This window comes from Bolinopsis microptera, chromosome 1 (assembly GCF_026151205.1).
Source record: "Bolinopsis microptera isolate Bmic1 chromosome 1, MBARI_Bmic_1.0, whole genome shotgun sequence".
Lineage (NCBI taxonomy): Eukaryota > Metazoa > Ctenophora > Tentaculata > Lobata > Bolinopsidae > Bolinopsis > Bolinopsis microptera.
This window is the reverse complement of record NC_087072.1, coordinates 17769683-17788127: the sequence shown is the minus strand read 5'-3', so window position 1 is coordinate 17788127 and position 18445 is coordinate 17769683. Positions and strand designations below refer to the sequence as shown.

At 38.2% G+C, this 18445-nt stretch overlaps 1 protein-coding gene across 2 annotated transcripts in view; it reads left to right on the top strand.

The window, feature by feature from the left end:
• LOC134823555 (transcription factor E2F5-like) overlaps positions 1–13080 on the top strand; it is a 36627-nt gene extending 23547 nt beyond the window's left edge. For both annotated transcript variants that reach the window (XM_063835088.1, XM_063835080.1), the window contains exons 3-12: positions 1832–1984; positions 2211–2307; positions 2658–2767; positions 5260–5383; positions 5743–5883; positions 9176–9213; positions 9807–10407; positions 10881–10986; positions 11765–11806; positions 12250–13080. In XM_063835088.1, coding sequence (XP_063691158.1) covers positions 1832–1984; positions 2211–2307; positions 2658–2767; positions 5260–5383; positions 5743–5883; positions 9176–9213; positions 9807–10407; positions 10881–10986; positions 11765–11806; positions 12250–12368 — 1531 coding nt within the window. In that variant the 3' untranslated portion in view covers positions 12369–13080. The remainder of the gene's footprint in view (positions 1–1831; positions 1985–2210; positions 2308–2657; positions 2768–5259; positions 5384–5742; positions 5884–9175; positions 9214–9806; positions 10408–10880; positions 10987–11764; positions 11807–12249) is intronic.
• Positions 13081–18445: the final 5365 nt, after the last annotated feature.

The window sequence follows — 18445 nt, the reverse complement described above, 5'->3', positions numbered from 1 at the left end:
CTATCTGATGGACTACGGTATATATACAGTTGATGGTAGTTTTCTCTTATTTTTCTTCTCTTGCTCTGCAAGCCCTGATTCTTGTATAAACATATTGTTTGATATAATATTGTATATTTTTGTATTGATTGTGGTATTTTGTGTGCCAGATTCAGCAATGGGTTCTTGCTGAATCACTGTATATTACACTCTGTGACTAGTCCCTTTGATCCATCTCTTGCCCTGCAAGCCCTGTTTCTTGTCTATACAGCATATAATTATCATGTATCACATTGTAGTATGTAATAAACATTTGTAGTAGTGTAGGATTGTTTGAATTTCTTTTTGCTATGTTTTATAATATTTATTTGTATAATTTGTGAGTGTTTCTCCCGCTTTTCTTCCCTTGCGCAGCAAGCCCTGTCTCTTGTAAAAACAACCTTGAAAGTTTTGTAGATACATATAGTTTCTACACCTTTATCCTCTGGTCCCTAGGGTCAGCTGATCCCGGGCCAGAGGAAAACTACCGACTGCCAAGGTCTGACGCCTAGGCAGTCGAGACCTCTTATTGAGACCCTTTATAATAATATTACCGATTGCCAAGGTTTGATGCCTAGGCAGTCGAGACCTCTTATTGAGACCCGATATAATAATAAAATTTGGTAAACTCTAAGCCCAGTGGATAAACCACAAAACGTATGCTCTATTGTGTGAAACAAAGATACTAGATCAAGATAACTATCAAGGAGTGCATGCATAGGACATAATCATGATCATGAAGATAATCTATGATATCATTATCAACATAAACCATCTCAGTTCACACCACTTATCGGACCTCTCTATCCTGGCTAATAAACAATTCCACCCCAGTTCCCACCACTTATCGGACCTCTCTATCCTGGCTAATAAACAATTACACCCCAGTTCCCACCACTTATCGGACCTCTCTATCCTGCCTAATAAACAATTCCACCCCAGTTCCCACCACTTATCGGACCTCTCTATCCTGGCTAATAAACAATTCCACCCCAGTTCCCACCACTTATCGGACCTCTCTATCCTGGCTAATAAACAATTCCACCCCAGTTCCCACCACTTATCGGACCTCTCTATCCTGGCTAATAAACAATTCCACCCTAGTTCACACCACTTATCGGACCTCTCTATCCTGGCTAATAAACAATTCCACCCCAGTTCACACCACTTATCGGACCTCTCTATCCTGGCTAATAAACAATTCCACCCCAGTTCCCACCACTTATCGGACCTCTCTATCCTGGCTAATAAACAATTCCACCCCAGTTCACACCACTTATCGGACCTCTATATCCTGCCTAGTAAACAATTCCACCCAGTTCCCACCACTTATCGGACCTCTCTATCCTGGCTAATAAACAATTCCACCCCAGTTCACACCACTTATCGGACCTCTCTATCATGGCTAATAAACAATTCCATTCCAGTTCCCACCACTTATCGGACCTCTCTATCCTGGCTAATAAACAATTCCACCCCAGTTCACACCACTTATCGGACCTCTCTATCCTGCCTAATAAACAATTACACCCCAGTTCCCACCACTTATCGAGTTATCGGACCTCTCTATCCTGGCTAATAAACAATTCCACCCCAGTTCCCACCACTTATCGGACCTCTCTATCCTGGCTAATAAACAATTCCACCCCAGTTCCCACCACTTATCGGACCTCTCTATCCTGGCTAATAAACAATTCCACCCCAGTTCCCACCACTTATCGGACCTCTCTATCCTGCCTAATAAACAATTCCACCCCAGTTCACACCACTTATCGGACCTCTCTATCATGGCTAATAAACAATTCCATTCCAGTTCCCACCACTTATCGGACCTCTCTATCCTGGCTAACGCAGCGGCCAGCTCGGAGGAGAGCAACAGTCCTCGCACCACTCCTCCTGTTAAAAGTGGTATTTCTACCCAACCTTGTCAGTGGAATGGAATCTCTTACTCTCAGTGTATCGAACGGTTAGATATTATACCTCTCATTTCATTGTGAAACCACACTATTTACTTTTCAGAGATTTGAGATATAATTGTCTAATTCTCCTCGAACGTTAGGCGGTGTATTGAATATAGGCCTGTAACTAGTCTCGTGTAACCTTTAATTGGGTCCCTGGATGTTGTGTAACATATCGCGACATCTGCTGCATATGAAAAATAATATCCTGAATTTAACATAATTACTTTCCAGGCCTCTCTCTAGATCGGAGAAATCTCTTGGTTTACTCACTTCTAAGTTTGTGGAGTTACTGAAGAACAGTCCTGAAGGAATACTTGATTTGAACGTGGTACGGAAATGTTGTTAATTGTTACTTTTTACTACAATACAAGGTTATACTGTACACATTTGTACCGTATTTTTAGAAGTCGACTATTAAAAATCCGCGTATGTACAGTACAGTGTATAATATATGTACATATTTTTGTCACATATTATGTGGCTAGCTAGTTATTCTATTACACAGAGAAAAGTGTGCTAAAACAAGTGATTTGCTGAAATGGCGGGTTGATATTGTGTACTAAAGTTGGATGGCATCACCCCAAGTGTAGAATTACACACAAACAGTACGCCAGCTAACAGAACGGTGGGCGTGTGTGTGTGTGAGCTGAAATCTCATTACACATCGCATTATTGCAGGCGGCAGTAAAGTTAATGGTCAGACAAAAGAGGAGGATTTACGACATAACCAACGTTCTGGAGGGTATCGGCCTTATTCAGAAGAAGAGTAAAAACTCAATACAATGGATGTGAGTAGAAAATACCCTAAATAGGAGGACACATTGTGTGTCTCATTCTAAAGTCTAGCTTCTACTCTGCTGTAACAGAGGCGCTACCTAACAAGGCGCTACCTAACAAGGCGCTACCTAACAAGGCGCTACCTTACAAGGCGCTACCTAACAAGGCGCTACCTTACAAGGCGCTACCTAACAAGGCGCTACCTAACAAGGCGCTACCTAACAAGGCGCTACCTAACAAGGCGCTACCTAACAAGGCGCTACCTAACAAGGCGCTACCTAACAAGGCGCTACCTAACAAGGCGCTACCTAACAAGGCGCTACCTAACAAGGCGCTACCTAACAAGGCGCTACCTTACAAGGCGCTACCTAACAAGGCGCTACCTAACAAGGCGCTACCTAACAAGGCGCTACCTAACAAGGCGCTACCTAACAAGGCGCTACCTAACAAGGCGCTACCTAACAAGGCGCTACCTAACAAGGCGCTACCTAACAAGGCGCTACCTAACAAGGCGCTACCTAACAAGGCGCTACCTAACAAGGCGCTACCTAACAAGGCGCTACCTAACAAGGCGCTACCTAACAAGGCGCTACCTAACAAAGCGCTACCTAACAAGGCGCTACCTAACAAGGCGCTACCTAACAAGGCGCTACCTAACAAGGCGCTACCTAACAAGGCGCTACCTAACAAGGCGCTACCTAACTAGGCGCTACCTTACAAGGCGCTACCTAACAAGGCGCTACCTAACAAGGCGCTACCTAACAAGGCGCTACCTAACAAGGCGCTACCTAACGAGGCGCTACCTAACGAGACGCTACCTAACAAGGCGCTACCTAACTAGGCGCTACCTAACTAGGCGCTACCTAACTAGGCGCTACCTAACTAGGCGCTACCTAACAATGCGCTACAGCTGCTATTATTTATAACGTAGCGGTTTTCTTTATTATTATACATCATTTCACCGGATAAACCGCCCTTATACTTACTATATTACTCAACATATTAGTGCTAATCTGATGTGAACATCTGCCAACTACTAACAATTGAATATGTGGCAATCGTGCAGGGTTGAGAGCTATAGTTTATATAAAGAGCTACCGTACACTGTAGATATAATGTAGACATTGTAGTCTATTATCAAACACACTAGTCCTTTATTTCTATCCCGTTTGAACCACGAAATATTTACAATTCCAGTAATAATCCCGTTACATGCTTACAAACGTGTACACACAATATTGTGACCATAACTTGTTCGTGGTACAGAATTAGCGACTCTGAATTAGTGGCATAATCACTGTGTCGAAATGTGACATTTGCTTCAAACTCTCCTAAAAGCCCGGTCACTTATATGTTTAGAAGTCAGTGGACGCTTCATAGTCATATTTAAAGAGACGCTAGATATTTTTGATGGGCAATTAGCAGTTTATATGACCGCAGTCATTACTACCTTACTGTATACTCTACTGTATACTCTACAGTAGTACAGCTATAGCCTATAATATACTGTATAATCTGACGGCTGACGTGCTCTTAAATTATCTGTTATCTATTCAAGTGGGAGGTAAAGTTAAAATTACAAGTCTAGATCAGTGACAAGTTGTACAGTGTTGTAGTTGTATAGTGTTGTAGTTGTACAGTGTTGTAGTTGTACAGTGTTGTAGTTGTACAGTGTTGTAGTTGTATAGTGTTGTAGTTGTACAGTGTTGTAGTTGTATAGTGTTGTAGTTGTACAGTGTTGTAGTTGTACAGTGTTGTAGTTGTACAGTGTTGTAGTTGTACAGTGTTGTAGTTGTACAGTGTTGTAGTTGTACAGTGTTGTAGTTGTACAGTGTTGTAGCTGTACAGTGTTGTAGTTGTACAATGTTGTAGTTGTACAGTGTTGTAGTTGTACAGTGTTGTAGTTGTACAGTGTTGTAATTGTACAGTGTTGTAGTAAATAACTTAGTATTAGTCTATTCGCCTGTATAACGACTGCTAATAATATGTACACATGGCACTACACACACACATACACATCTACATAGCGCACTTTGTCACACGCCCAACTCTACCCTGGATTATTACCCGTATATTACAGTCTCTATATATTGTGTGCACTTAATAATTAGCCAATAACTTTCACTTATATAACATAATATAAAATATATAATAACCTATATACATTATACAGGGTATACAGAGCTTTATCATTCCTTGGCACGCTGTTTCTTTTAAACACTACAGTGTGAGCGCGACATATTGGAGCTATAATTCTTTACAACTGTTAACATATTTTATTAACTCAATATGTATGGGGAACCTCTAGTTACAGTTTCAGTGCAAAATTGGTTTTGTTCTAGAAGAAAACGTGATCGCGTGGTCAGTTTATTCTAGAACAAAACCAATTTTGCAGAATTACAGACAGTACCTTTAAAAGTAAAGAAAGTTCAACAATCCATCCCGTCATCCCGCGTGCTGTACACGTAAACTAGAACAGTTTATCTAACACTTCTTCTCACAGAGGAGGGGGATCTAGTCTGACAAACACACAGGCAGATGCAAAGTCAGACGAGATAAGATCAGAGTTGGAGACTCTTAATGAAGTAGAGGCTCAGATAGACGAACTGTTGGAGGTGCTGGACCAGGTAGATATACTGGGGGGGGGGGGGGAAACAACTTTATACTGGCCACAATTAATAGGAATATACATGTGAGCTGACTCTGAGGTTGTAGTCTGCATTTTCTACACACTGCAATGTGTACTATCCTATATTATCCTATATAAATCCTCTACTATCCTATAATGTATTAAATGTGGCAAACATCCTTTAAGTAACACATTGTCATAAATTCCATATTTACAGGCTCTCCATCGTAACAAACTATGTCGTTTATAATATCCATATTGACTGATGATCAAGTTTAAACGTAAGATTACTTAGTAGTATGTATATATATAATATATATATTTCTGTAAGATTACTAAAGCTTGACCCCACTTCAGAGTAAAGCGGGAGTGATGAACAACAAACTGGAACTGTATGTTCCCTACTCTGATATTGGTAAAACTGGAGTAGCTGATAACAACAAGATACTAGCAATACATCATCCTGTTAACACTAACATGGCAAAGTCAGAGTTCGTGGTAAGTAACAACAAGATATTAGTAATAAACCACCCTTCTACCCGATCTATGGTTTTTTCTTACATCAGTAGAGCCGTTAAATCGTACAATTATTAAACAGATTTCACCCCTGCATAAATTTAACCTGTAATTGGGTGTTTCACACTTCACTACTGCAATAATAAAATAGTGTTAAGATAATATTCTTAAATTGTCGGTCTCACGGTATGTTATGTGGAAAGATTTGTAGAAGAGAAATGTGACGAGTTAGAATTAGAGATGACCTAAGTTTCATTACTTTGTGGACTTTCATTCAGTGGTTAGAGCCACCAGGTTCAACCTGTGTAAGAATTTAGAATTGGTTTCTCTGTTTGATACTTTAGAGCTCTAGAACTCTGAATAATATGTTGTACTATTACTAAAGGTAATGTTGATCGTAGAATCGATTAAAAGTGGTCCGGTAATGATTGGATTGATGTGTATTTTTATTGGCTGATCTTATTGAGAATCTAACAAAACCGCCTATTCTAAATCGGTGCAGTTTCTAATAAGATACTTAGGTTAGACTTTAAACCCTCACCAGTCATTACACTACTAGTTAAAAAGTTACGTTTTTAGGAGAAAGTTGACAGTCTGTACATCCTGCTTTATCCAGATTTTGTCCGAGACTTTTAAGATACATTGTTAATTTAGGTATTGACCTATGATATCACAGAGAAGAGAAATGGGAGGTAAAAAATAATCAAATACTGTTATCTTCTCATGTCTATCACAAACTGCAGCCTAGTTAAAATGGGGACCTTGTGTTGTACAACTATGGGATGTGGTTTGTCAAGATACAAGGTAAGTATTGACACAATGACACCATTGTCCAGATACGTATCTTGATACTTGTTCTGTATCTGCTTAAACCATTTGCACGTGCAATGTTACTTCGGGGGAAGTGTGCTAAATACCAATTTATTAATTGCAGGGAGCTGTATTAGGTGGATTTTATGGAATGTAGGGCCGTGTTTTGTAATGGAGGATACTACTAGAACCCTCTTTTAGCCATGATTGAGAATAATGCATTACAAGCTTGATACACTGCACAGTACTAATTAACACAAGGTGCCAGATTACAGTACAAATCTACATACCGTGTAAATCTAGGTGTGAACCACAGTGGAAGCTTGAACCACGGTGGAAGCTTGTACCACGTGTAGCGTATTGTGTACTTGCTAGATCTCCCAAACTCCCTGAAGTCATTACCGTTAATGCGTCTCCTGCACGTGCAAGCTGTAAGTTTCACGTGTAACTTGTCCCAGTGTAACTGATGTTACACTCTCTCCAGCTATATCCGCGTTATTAAAGTCCTCTAACGGATCCTATCCCGCACTATAACAGGGCTGCTAAAAGTGGGGACAGACGTGTGCCCTGGTTACCCTGGTTACCCTGGTTACCCTGGTTGTGCCAGAACTGCCAGTATTTTGGTACGTTGTGAACTGTATTGTGGCACTTTGTGAAGGTGTTGAGTGAGATACGGGGTTGTTCCCGGGTTTGTTGACATGGGAACCAAAGGTGCTATTAGAGGTGATAGAGGAGGTGATATATCAGTAGATACACAGTAGTAGAGTTTATTACTCTGTGTTTAATACAGGGGGACTAGATATTGAGCTGCAATGTGTCTGTAAATGCTGATATCAGTTACTCGTGCTGTTATTGGATACCATGGTACTATACATTAGTACATTGTTGTATACATTAGTACATTGTACTGATTAAAGGAGTACTCAGCGTGCAATAGTGGATGAAATCATACCCAACCCGACGTTTGGCTTCCTAGAACTGTATTTCAACGTATATAATGCAGGTCACGTGACCCGACAACTGTCATCTTATCGCCAGTTAGCTTCCTGGAAGTGGTGCATTACTTTCGCTTCCTGGTGTGTTCACAGTTCTAATGTAAGGAGTAAGGTTATGAAACTCCCTTACTGAAGTTACAGAGGTTATATAAAGTGTGGTACAATGCTGGCACAGTTCCAAGGTTCTCTTTCGCGGGCTCATCTTGACAATATAATTAGAAGTCTGTGCCACCTTACAAACAGTACAAACAGTACAAGTGTATTTAAAACGGCGCTGTGCAGGCCCTCAATCCCGGCATCTTACTGGACACGTCAAGGAAGCCGATGACCGATCTAACCACGAGCTGCACTGTAAGCTGCACTATAAGCTGCACTGTAAGCTGCACTGTAAGCTGCACTGTAAGCTGCACTGAGTAGCTGTAGAGTGTAGCTGTAGAGTGTAGCCGCACAGTGTGGCGGTCTGGCCTTGTTGGTGCCGTGTTATCCAGTTATACCATTATCTAGCTCTAGGAAGTGAGGGGTCCCCTTAAAAACTTCATATTGTTATACTCTAGTATGGGACTGTGTGTAAGCCGTTACACAGAGAGTGTGTGTGTGTATCCCGGAGCGGGGGATATTATACTCTCAGGTCTAGTGTGGAACTGGAACTCTCTGTTTTATATCCCTGATATAAAGCTCTTACAGCTAACAAACCTCCTGTTATTCAGTTGTCATAATACGTAAATACTAAATACAAGAGATATTGCTTATTTACCGTTATGCTATGTAGAGTGTAAAATACGATTGTTAAAATATCTTAGGCTGATTAACACTGAAGACTAGACAGCTGACTTTTCATGATCAGAATATTATCGTAATTGAACATTTTAATCAATTATTCTGAATGCAATAAGTAATATTCCCTCAATTAGCACTTGATGAGTAGTGATAATGTGGAATGTACAGAAATTTAATCCCGATATAATTTTGACATACCCAAATTTAAAGGTTTTAACTTAAATTTTATGCACTCAAGAATTTATTGTGATCCAATCTACTGTTTCATATCTTGATCTATAAAGATCATCTGTGGTCACGTATCTCAGTTCTCAAAGTATGGTTTGATCTGATCTAATGTGCAAAAGTAGATGATATCAGTTGGCGTGTGTGTGCTGTGTACAATTGCCCGTGCTACACTTTAATACACTATACAAGTTATTTCCTGCTACGCTTTCTATAACCTACATCTGTTATCACGTGGTGTGATATATCACATTTAATTGAACAGTCAACTTGTAAAGCTATTAATATCATGCTGGTTAGCGTTAAGCAAAGATTCTGTCCGTTCGGACCAATAATTTAGGTTATAGACGTATGTAGATTCTAGTGTCTGCAATGTCTACATTATTTTGAATTCTTACAAAGCTCTTGAAATCATGTTGATATGGTTTTATTCTCTTACTCACAATACTTACAATTAAATTTTTCAGCGAGACGGTGCTAATTACTGGCACTACCATATGGACAGGTAACCTTTTAAAACCTTTCTTTTGCCAATGTATAATTTATTAGCAAATTCTTTAGCATCCTATCTTATAAGTTGATAATTTTAATATAAGCGGTAGGTGGATACTCGAGCAGCGTTGTACAATGTTATAACGTTTATAATATAGTATGAATATTGAATATTCATAGAACAGTTGTTTAACAATCCAAGGTTGCTAGCTAAGAGCCATCATTTACACGGCCTTATAACATCAGAACATAATAATACTGCAATACTGTAACACTACTTCATTTTTACACTCTACACTCCCGCATATTTTCGTACAGCCAGTATTCTTGGTAACGAAATGCTTCCTTATCTGTGGTATTATGGCATTTACTACCGCCATTAGGGATAAAATTAACAATAAACGAATTTCTGATTGTTTTTACTCTGTCCTTACATATTCTCCAACCACGTCCGCACCATGGTGCATTGTTAAATATTGTAGTCCAAATATTGACCATACTACCAAACTTCTAATAAATATTACTGATAGCCAAGTTTGATCTGGTTCAATTTAAATGGGCATTAGCTAGCTACCTTTAGTTTTCTAAACGATATGATTGTTTCAGTACGACCCCAATAGACGTGTGGGTATTGAATCAGACAGGAATTCCTCACCAACTGAACACCAAGACCCGGTCACCAAGCCAACAACCTCCACCTCCTCTACCTTTCCCTTGCACAGAACCCAAACCTCAGCCTCTTGTTAACGGCACTTCGGACAAACCAGCCGCCAGCTTATCAGACTCTATCAGATCGAGTATTAAACACGGCAATATTAATTATCAGCCTACCCGGACAAACACATTCCTCAATAAAACTAAGTCTAAAGAAGCCAAGTCCCGGGCCACTCCTGTTACTGCTAATCATAACTTGTTGGATGTGCGGAACACTGCGCCGGTGACGACCAGCCCTGTGACACGTGGTCGCTCCGCACTCCGGAAAAACAAAACTTACATCCCATCCTCGCCAGTGTCTCACACTAGTTTTGTGTTTCAAGATCTAGATCCTAACATTATAAACGGACACAAACCCTCGGCTCGCTTATCTCCGCGGAGGTTTTATAACGAGTATCCCAATGAGAACAGGGTGCCAGTGCCGCCCATGCCCAAGCTCCAGCTGCCACCTCAGCCACCTTACGATAAAATCTGTGGCGGTGATAACGATCAGGTTTGTCTATATTATTACCTTGTGTGAAGAGTCTTTAAAAGTTATATGGAGGTAATGCAGATTATCTCATAATCAGTTTATCAATACAATAAGGGACTTGTTATGAAGAGTATCGAATTTTAAAATAAAATTCGTTAGCTATACCAAATTGGAAGAAGTGCGAATATAAAACAATATGCTAAGCTTGGAGACTTAAACTTGATTAAGTTAAGGAATTTAGCACATTTTTCAAGTTACACATACCTGGAAAATTTGAATGTTTGAAAATGAACCCATCTAAAATTAAAATAACACGTTTGTATTATTAAAATATTTCGAACCATTACGTAACTATTGTATTTTTCTATCAAAAATCTAAACTTATGTATTTTTAAATATTCTTTTTAATTAGCCAAATATGTAACATTTGAAGATTTACTGTTATGTAATTTAATCATTTAAAAAATGTCACTTACCTCGACATATTCAATCAGACTATTAAAGAAGAGGTTAGGAAACGAAAGCGATCAGACGTTGATACAGTGCAGATGGAGATATCAAAAGATGTAATTCTTGATAGTAATCGAATTAAACCTTACGGTAAGATATCGCTTTACTTATGTTCGTTGGCAGGATATCGTGTAGAATTAGGTCCGATCAGACCCCTGTCGGATACTGCAGCCTTATTCCACTTACTGGCTAGTAGCCGTACTTGTTATTAATCACTGTTTAACATGGAAATCTTATTTATTAGTCGCAGGCTCCCTTGGCTCGTTAAATCGGTGTACTGAGTTACAATTTTAATTTTGCGCGCGTAAAATGCGCGCGCTTTTCGTTGACGAAACTCCGCCGAAACTGGTGCAATGATACTTGCGATCATGGTCAACATCATGATGCAGTTGTTCATTCAATCTTTAACATGGACTCCTTTAGATTAAGATATCATTTTTGGATGGTAGTGTGCAACTAGCTTGGTTACCCGTTTTGTGTTGTCTAGTAGTCTAGAAATTATGTTTTGAATATCGCGCGCTAAATCACAGTCATGTAACGCGCGAAGACATTTCAACGGCCCGTAATCATCTACTGTCAGTCAGCCGAAAGCATTTTTTGAATTTTTTCCGATATGGGTTTAAAACGCCGTGTACACTGCGCTGCATCACGAAACGACATGCTCAGGCGATTGTCCGAACATCAGTGAAACACACACTACCTGATTGAGAAGTCCATCTTTTAAACAATAGTATTGCTAATGATGTTGTGGGTGGTGTCACATATTTACTGTTCTGGCGCTCTTCCAGTAACCTTGGAGGCTGGCACAAATTCCCCGTGAGGCTACACAGGGCGCTTTTAATTGGTTCATTACACTCTCCCCTTTCAGAACCGATTCCGTATTGCGGCGACGTTCGGAAAGAACACACTGGTAAGTACACACGTTTTTAACCGCTAATTAGATGTGTATTGAATGTATGTAGTGCTGTGCACTACTGTGTATTGTGTTACACAAAACATATTCTGTTGACTTGTAGGTAATATGCGAATGGAATTTGTCATTTTCCACGCTGTCCACTTGTTGAAAAAGCTACTACCTTACTCGGGAATATTATAGCGGGTTAATTTATGACTGGGAAAATAAATGACCGGGAAAAATATGGTGGAATTTTCCAAAACCCACCAAGCATCAAAATGTATTACTATTAGTTTACCTTACTCAGGAACATTATAGCGGGTTAATTTATGACTGGGAAAATTAATGACCGGGAAAAATATGGCGGAATTTTCCAAAACCCACCACTTTATCCCAGTCATAATATTCCCGAGTAAGGTAGTTGCTACCAGACTGTTCTAACTCTAAAATTCTCTCAGATTTACGAGCCCTATTTCCCATATCTCCTACCCCAATGGACCATGACTACTATTTCTCTATGGACCACGAGGAAGGACTTTTGGACCTCTTCGACATATCGACAACTGAGTTGTTCTAATGCTTAGTTTTCTAATATATTATAGTAATTCAAACAGCAATTTTATGTTAGAAGCCTTAATCTTCGGCGTTTCGTAAGACGTAGCAACTGGCGTAATCGTGTGACCCCAGCTCACACAATGAATCCGAAATCGCGAATTTCAACAAACACGGATTGAAGGATAAAAATATTTTTATTTGGAGTAGCCACACTTAATCGGTAACTGCAATAAAACAATGATAGAACGACATCATTCTTAACAAAACAATCAATTTGATTTTAAAAATCGGTTATTTTTACAGTATAATCAAACAATAGCAATAACAATCAGCAATTGAATATAATATCCAATTAATTATGCAGCAATTGCAGATTATATGAGTCTTAATTAAAAATATTGGAATCAGCTAATGTTGTGGTGACAAGTGTCGGTTACTTATTGGGAGATTTGAGAGCGACCTGAGCTTGGCACCAATCCAACCCTCCACTACGTCCGTAATGACTATTTACCTGAACTATTATTCAAATAAATATTTCGATAGAAGTTTATCTGAAGATTATATGCGTTGTACATTTTTGCCAGGGGCTGCGTCCAAATTCGAAACAAGGCTGGGCTTTTTAGTGAGTATGGTATGGTACTATGTATTTGATGTTAAATATATATTTATTTCTTGTCTAAGTTTTTAGGATTTTAAGTCAATCAAAAGTTGATTTTTATTGATATTCCTTCGTGTTTTTTACATAGTTTACATCTGATGTAATATGAGGCTATTTTGTTTGTACGTTAACAAATCTAAGTTATCCAGTCTAGGAAGACAGAAATTCTGATATAAATATGTTTCCTGGATTTTGAATTTTGCAGTGAGTTTCAGTTAACAGGGAAATTAAATATCAGTTTATCATTTAAGTCTATACTTTCTGCTATTTTTTGTTCATGATGGAAAGTAATGAAAATTGTTAGTCCGACGTATATATTGATTTAACATGTTTTCCAGATAATGTATCACATTTTCTGAGAAAATTCCCTCAAATTTGACTGTTAATTATTTGCGAAGTACCTAGTACTGATATTTTTCAAGCTTTATTTTGATTTCCAACTATAGGGATATTCATAGTATATTGGGCAATTGGGATTCAGTGTTAATAGCAGAATTTCAACACGATATTTTGACTAAGATTGAAATTCGACCCAAATATGGATCCGATTCACGAAAACAATCAAATCGTTTTTAACTTTTCTATAGTTTAGTTAATTTGGTATCGCTGGTACTGTAAAAACAAAAAGGTTACCTTTTTGAATGAAAAAGGCCCCGTCAGAAACATCGTCAACAACGATCTTTCAGATCGTCAGTATTCTTTTTTGTGACTACCAGATTTAGCTTAGTGATAATATGAAGTAGCTGATTATACTTGGTTTTATGGCAACTTCTTCATTTACATATTAGTGGGAAAAACAATTACTAATACCATTTCTTGCGGTATTGATTTTATATAATACATTTGCTCTCCAATTGCAGGGTAGGACAATCTTTTGACCTAATCGTGTGTTAACATGCTCATTTTTAATGAAATATGAGACTTGCAGTCCTACATGCCAATACATTCAATGCTAATGAGGATTTAGAATGGAGTAATCAGCTTAATTGATAATGTTTTATTGAGGAATTGAGTTGATAAGGTGCTATGTGTAATGTCGTAAATTGTTATTTTCACTATATCATTCAACTAATAAGAATTTCAGATACCAGCATTGGAATATAAATTGTTTTATTTCTCAATTTCTCTCAGTTCAGTAAAGAATTTCTTACCCTCCAGAAAATTCAATTTTACTTAAATCATACAGCCATGTAATGCTGGCTTATCTGATAAGAAGTTACATGACATTTAACAATCATGAGTAGAGTAATATTTACCAAATACAATCACTTCTCACTTTGTCTGTCCTGCGGCCGTTCAAATTTTATATGTCCAATTTATGTTCATTCAACATAAAAGTATAAAAGTAGTTTTCTTAAGGATCGCTACCGTCACCTGTGTGGCAGTATATATCATATCAGTCTCCATCAACCTGCCTGGAAGCTAAGGGTGGATTCCTACAAGGGGTACGAACTGTCAATACCTTTCTGGGGCAACCTGGTTACCGATTAAAGTGATCTAGGATTTACCTTGAACTTCGCCAAACTAAAGATTTGTAGTGATTTTTGGGGAATTTTATCCAAATGATATTTTGACACAAATATTTATAATCTACAATGTATTAATAGTGGGATAAGTTTCTGGCAACTGTAAGTACGTTAAATTTAAGCTTATGTTGGAAATGTATTATAACTTAACAAGTAATATGAACCGCAGTAATGATTCGAAATTTTAGCAAAGGTTATGCAGAGTCAGGCATAAAATGAATGCCCAAATATACAATATTGAATATAGATATGCAAAAATTATCCTATTCTTGTAAACATTTAGAAACTACGTGATTCATATTATTTATTAGATAAGTGTATAGTGTTCTAGTATATAATTCAATGTTTTAGTGTACATAGAATATACGTATTAGTCATATGTAATATTATGCCACATTAGGACTACTCAGACTAGTGTAGAAGCTTCTAGAACTTCTGGAAATAGACCTCTAAGGGTATATTAATTCGTTCTCTCTCATAAGAGAGCAGCAGCTGTGATGTTGTTCAAATCTTACGCTCTAAGTCACATATGACATTTCTTCATGGCATTAACCTTACATGTTTGCAGCCGTGGTTCATCAATTTTCGCTGTGTTTGATCTATACTTTAATCTTAGGAGTTAAGCTGCTCGATTTTTGCGCAGATTCGGTTTGCTTGCATGTGTATTTTAATAATATAATTGGAACCGCGCAAGCGAACCAAACCTGCACTTAAATTTAACAGAGTAACAACTGATTTATGTTGTACAGTGTGGCGCTTTTTTGTGCCCTAACTCACTAAGAATGGCACTTGGCAGTTCGACAACAATCATTTATCAATTGTATTATTAATCAATTGTATTATTATCTAAACATAAGCCAGACTTAAATTTTAATATGCATTAATATGCAATCGAACAATTATTCTATATTCCTAGTGAACATCAAGAGATGACGTCCATATTAGACTCATATTATACCGAATTAGTTATTATTAGTGTAGAATCTTCTAGAATTTCTTGAATTCTACAGATCAATAGATCTCGGTGGCTATATCAATTCATTCCCTTAGATACAGAGCAGCAGCTGTGTTGGTTGTAAATCTCTTGTTGTGAATCTCTTGTTGTGAATCTCTTGCTCTCTCCTATAACATTTCTTCATAGTAAAATGTTTTTTGTCTCATATTATACCAAAAGGGAATCTTCTACAATTTCTAGAATCTAGAACATAGGAGTCTTCAGGTGTAGACCTCTGGTGGTAAATTAATTAATTTTCTGCATTACAAGAGAGCAGCGGTTGTGTTGGTAGCAAATCTCTAAGTCTCATAGTCATATAACATTTCATCATAGGGGTCGTTCGATCACATATTACGTAATACTTTTTTGGAACATTTTTACCCCCCCCCCCCCTCCGTAATCAGTTTACACATAGCTATTGTGTTAAATTTACACTAGCGTAATCATTCGGAACCCCCCCCCTCAGCTGATTACGTAATATGTGAACGACCCCATAGCATTGCCATTAACGTAATAATATTAATATGTTTGCAGTGGTGGATCATGAAGGTTCCGTCCTGTCGCAGTGTTTGACTATTATATACTTTAGACTTAGTCTCAGGAGTAACATGAATTGAATTGTGTTGCAGTTGCACAGAGTGGCACTTCGCTGTGCTCTTAGCTCTAAGTCACGTCTAGTAATTTTTTGTCATACCTTGTAGTTGTATGACCCGCCGCGCACGAGTGCGCGGCTCCCCCTGTATCGTAGAAACTCTACAGGGGTTATATAGTGAAACGACCGTGGGGGTCACGATCACAGTGCTGGCAAGCACGACCGTTGCATTTATTGTGGGTATACTATGTTCCCCATTTACTATTATACCCCCTTTACTATTATACCCCCTTTACTATTATACCCCTTTTACTATTATACCCCCTTTGGTACACGTTACAAGCCTCTTTTGTGCACGCGAAGCGTGCACTCCGGCCGGAGGCGGCGGCCGAAGGCCGCCGCCTCCGGCAGGAGTTTTCCAGGCATTAAGACTCATCGGAAGTCGTTCAGCAGATTTATTTTTAGTTCAAAACATTCTAATTTGATGTCAAAGATGACAGGAATAAAAAATAGTTATGTTCAGATTTTTTAGAAATTTGCATAAAATACTCGCCAGCACTGTTATACGAAATTCGGTTAAAAACCCAAAATCGCCATATTCAGGTGCCCTAAAAACCATGTTAAAATTGAGTTAGAGATCTGAAATTTTTCAGGGCGTCTAGACGTTGACCAAATTGACTGCAAAAAAAGTTTCAGGTTTCAGGAGCATCGGGAAATGGGTTTTCTAGAACTCCTGTTTTACTTGTATCACGCGGTGACCCCCACTGCCGCTTCACTGTAGCGTCTTCGACGCTACAGGGGGAGCCGCGCACTTCGTGCGCGGCGGGTCATACAACGTATGACAATGTTTTACGACAGATTGTCGGGACATATACAGATATACATACAGATATACATATATATTCAGGGATAGACGCTTTGCCAGTCAATTGTAGCCTGTATTTAAGTGTCCATAGATTCAAAAGTATAAAAGATACAGCCATTTCCGACCACAGGTCTTGCAAATAATTGTTTACACTTTAGTTTACATTGTATAAAAAATTTATTTGACGTCATTAACACCCCTTGATGACGTCATCAAGTTAACCGTTTTTAAAACTTGATTTTTGACAAAGTAATAACTTTTAAAATTAATTTTAACCCATTAAGGAGTAATTTTATTCAAAATCTGAGGAAATTTTCATCTTAGATAATTGTTCAAGCATTCTGAAAATCTACCGGAAAGTTTTTCTAGCTTGCTCCTTCATAAAAATATTTGTCATTGAAGTTTGTGCTTTTTTGAAGAATTATTTTATAAAAACGTCAATTTTGCGATTTAGTATTCTTTGGTGTTGGGCCATGCCTTGGGTTGTGGAGCTCAGTTCTGCTTCCTATAGGTATAAATTGTGCATTAGGCTAGTTTTAAAGTTGAAAATCGAAAAGTTGCACACGTGGGGACACGCCCAAATTGATAGAAAATTGCTAAAATCACTGAAAATTGCTGTTTTCGTCATTTTCTGTCAACTTTAGAGTGCCGTTGTGATTACAGTTCTTCTTGAAATACTTTGAAACTTTGCATGCTTATCAAGCTATATATAAAACAATTACATGCAAAAATTTACGGCGATTCAATATTGGATGCGCATGCAACGTCCGCTCAAAGTTTGCACGTGCGAAAGGTGAGAATTTTGCTCATTCGTGATTTCCAACAAATTCTGCTTTGCCACGACAGTTTAATGTCATTATATATGAATTTAATGTCAACTTGAATGAGTATTAAGTGGTATATTCAGTCAGTGATGGACCGATATGCTTACCTAAACACAAGGAAATGTTTTTAAAGGAAAAATTTCGAAATCGTTGAAACTTCCTCCTTATTATAATGAAGATATCAGTTTATATTTCGACTTTATAAAGTACCCTGACATTATAATCAAAAAGAGATGATATTTTACCAAAACCCATAATCATGGGTAGAGTGGACCGCTGCCAGTGTCTCTCTTTCCCAAACAAAAGGAAATGATATTAATTTGATTGACCGTTCTCAAATGCAAAATGATACCGAGAATGAAATCGGTCGCTCGCTTTTCCCATTCATTTACAATTGTAATAGATTAAGAAGAACTACCCAAAGGCAGCTGTACTCGGCAATAAAGATTCAATAAACTTCAGCTAATGCAATAAGTAATAACTACCACCCTTACCCCGAAATACTAGGTATCGACCCGAACGCAACCCAAAGAGATTTTTACAGCATCTGATTGACATGTAATCAATCGAAAATTATTACAATTCGTAAGCCGTGAATAAATGGGAAAAGCGAGCGACCGATTTCATTCTCGGTATCATT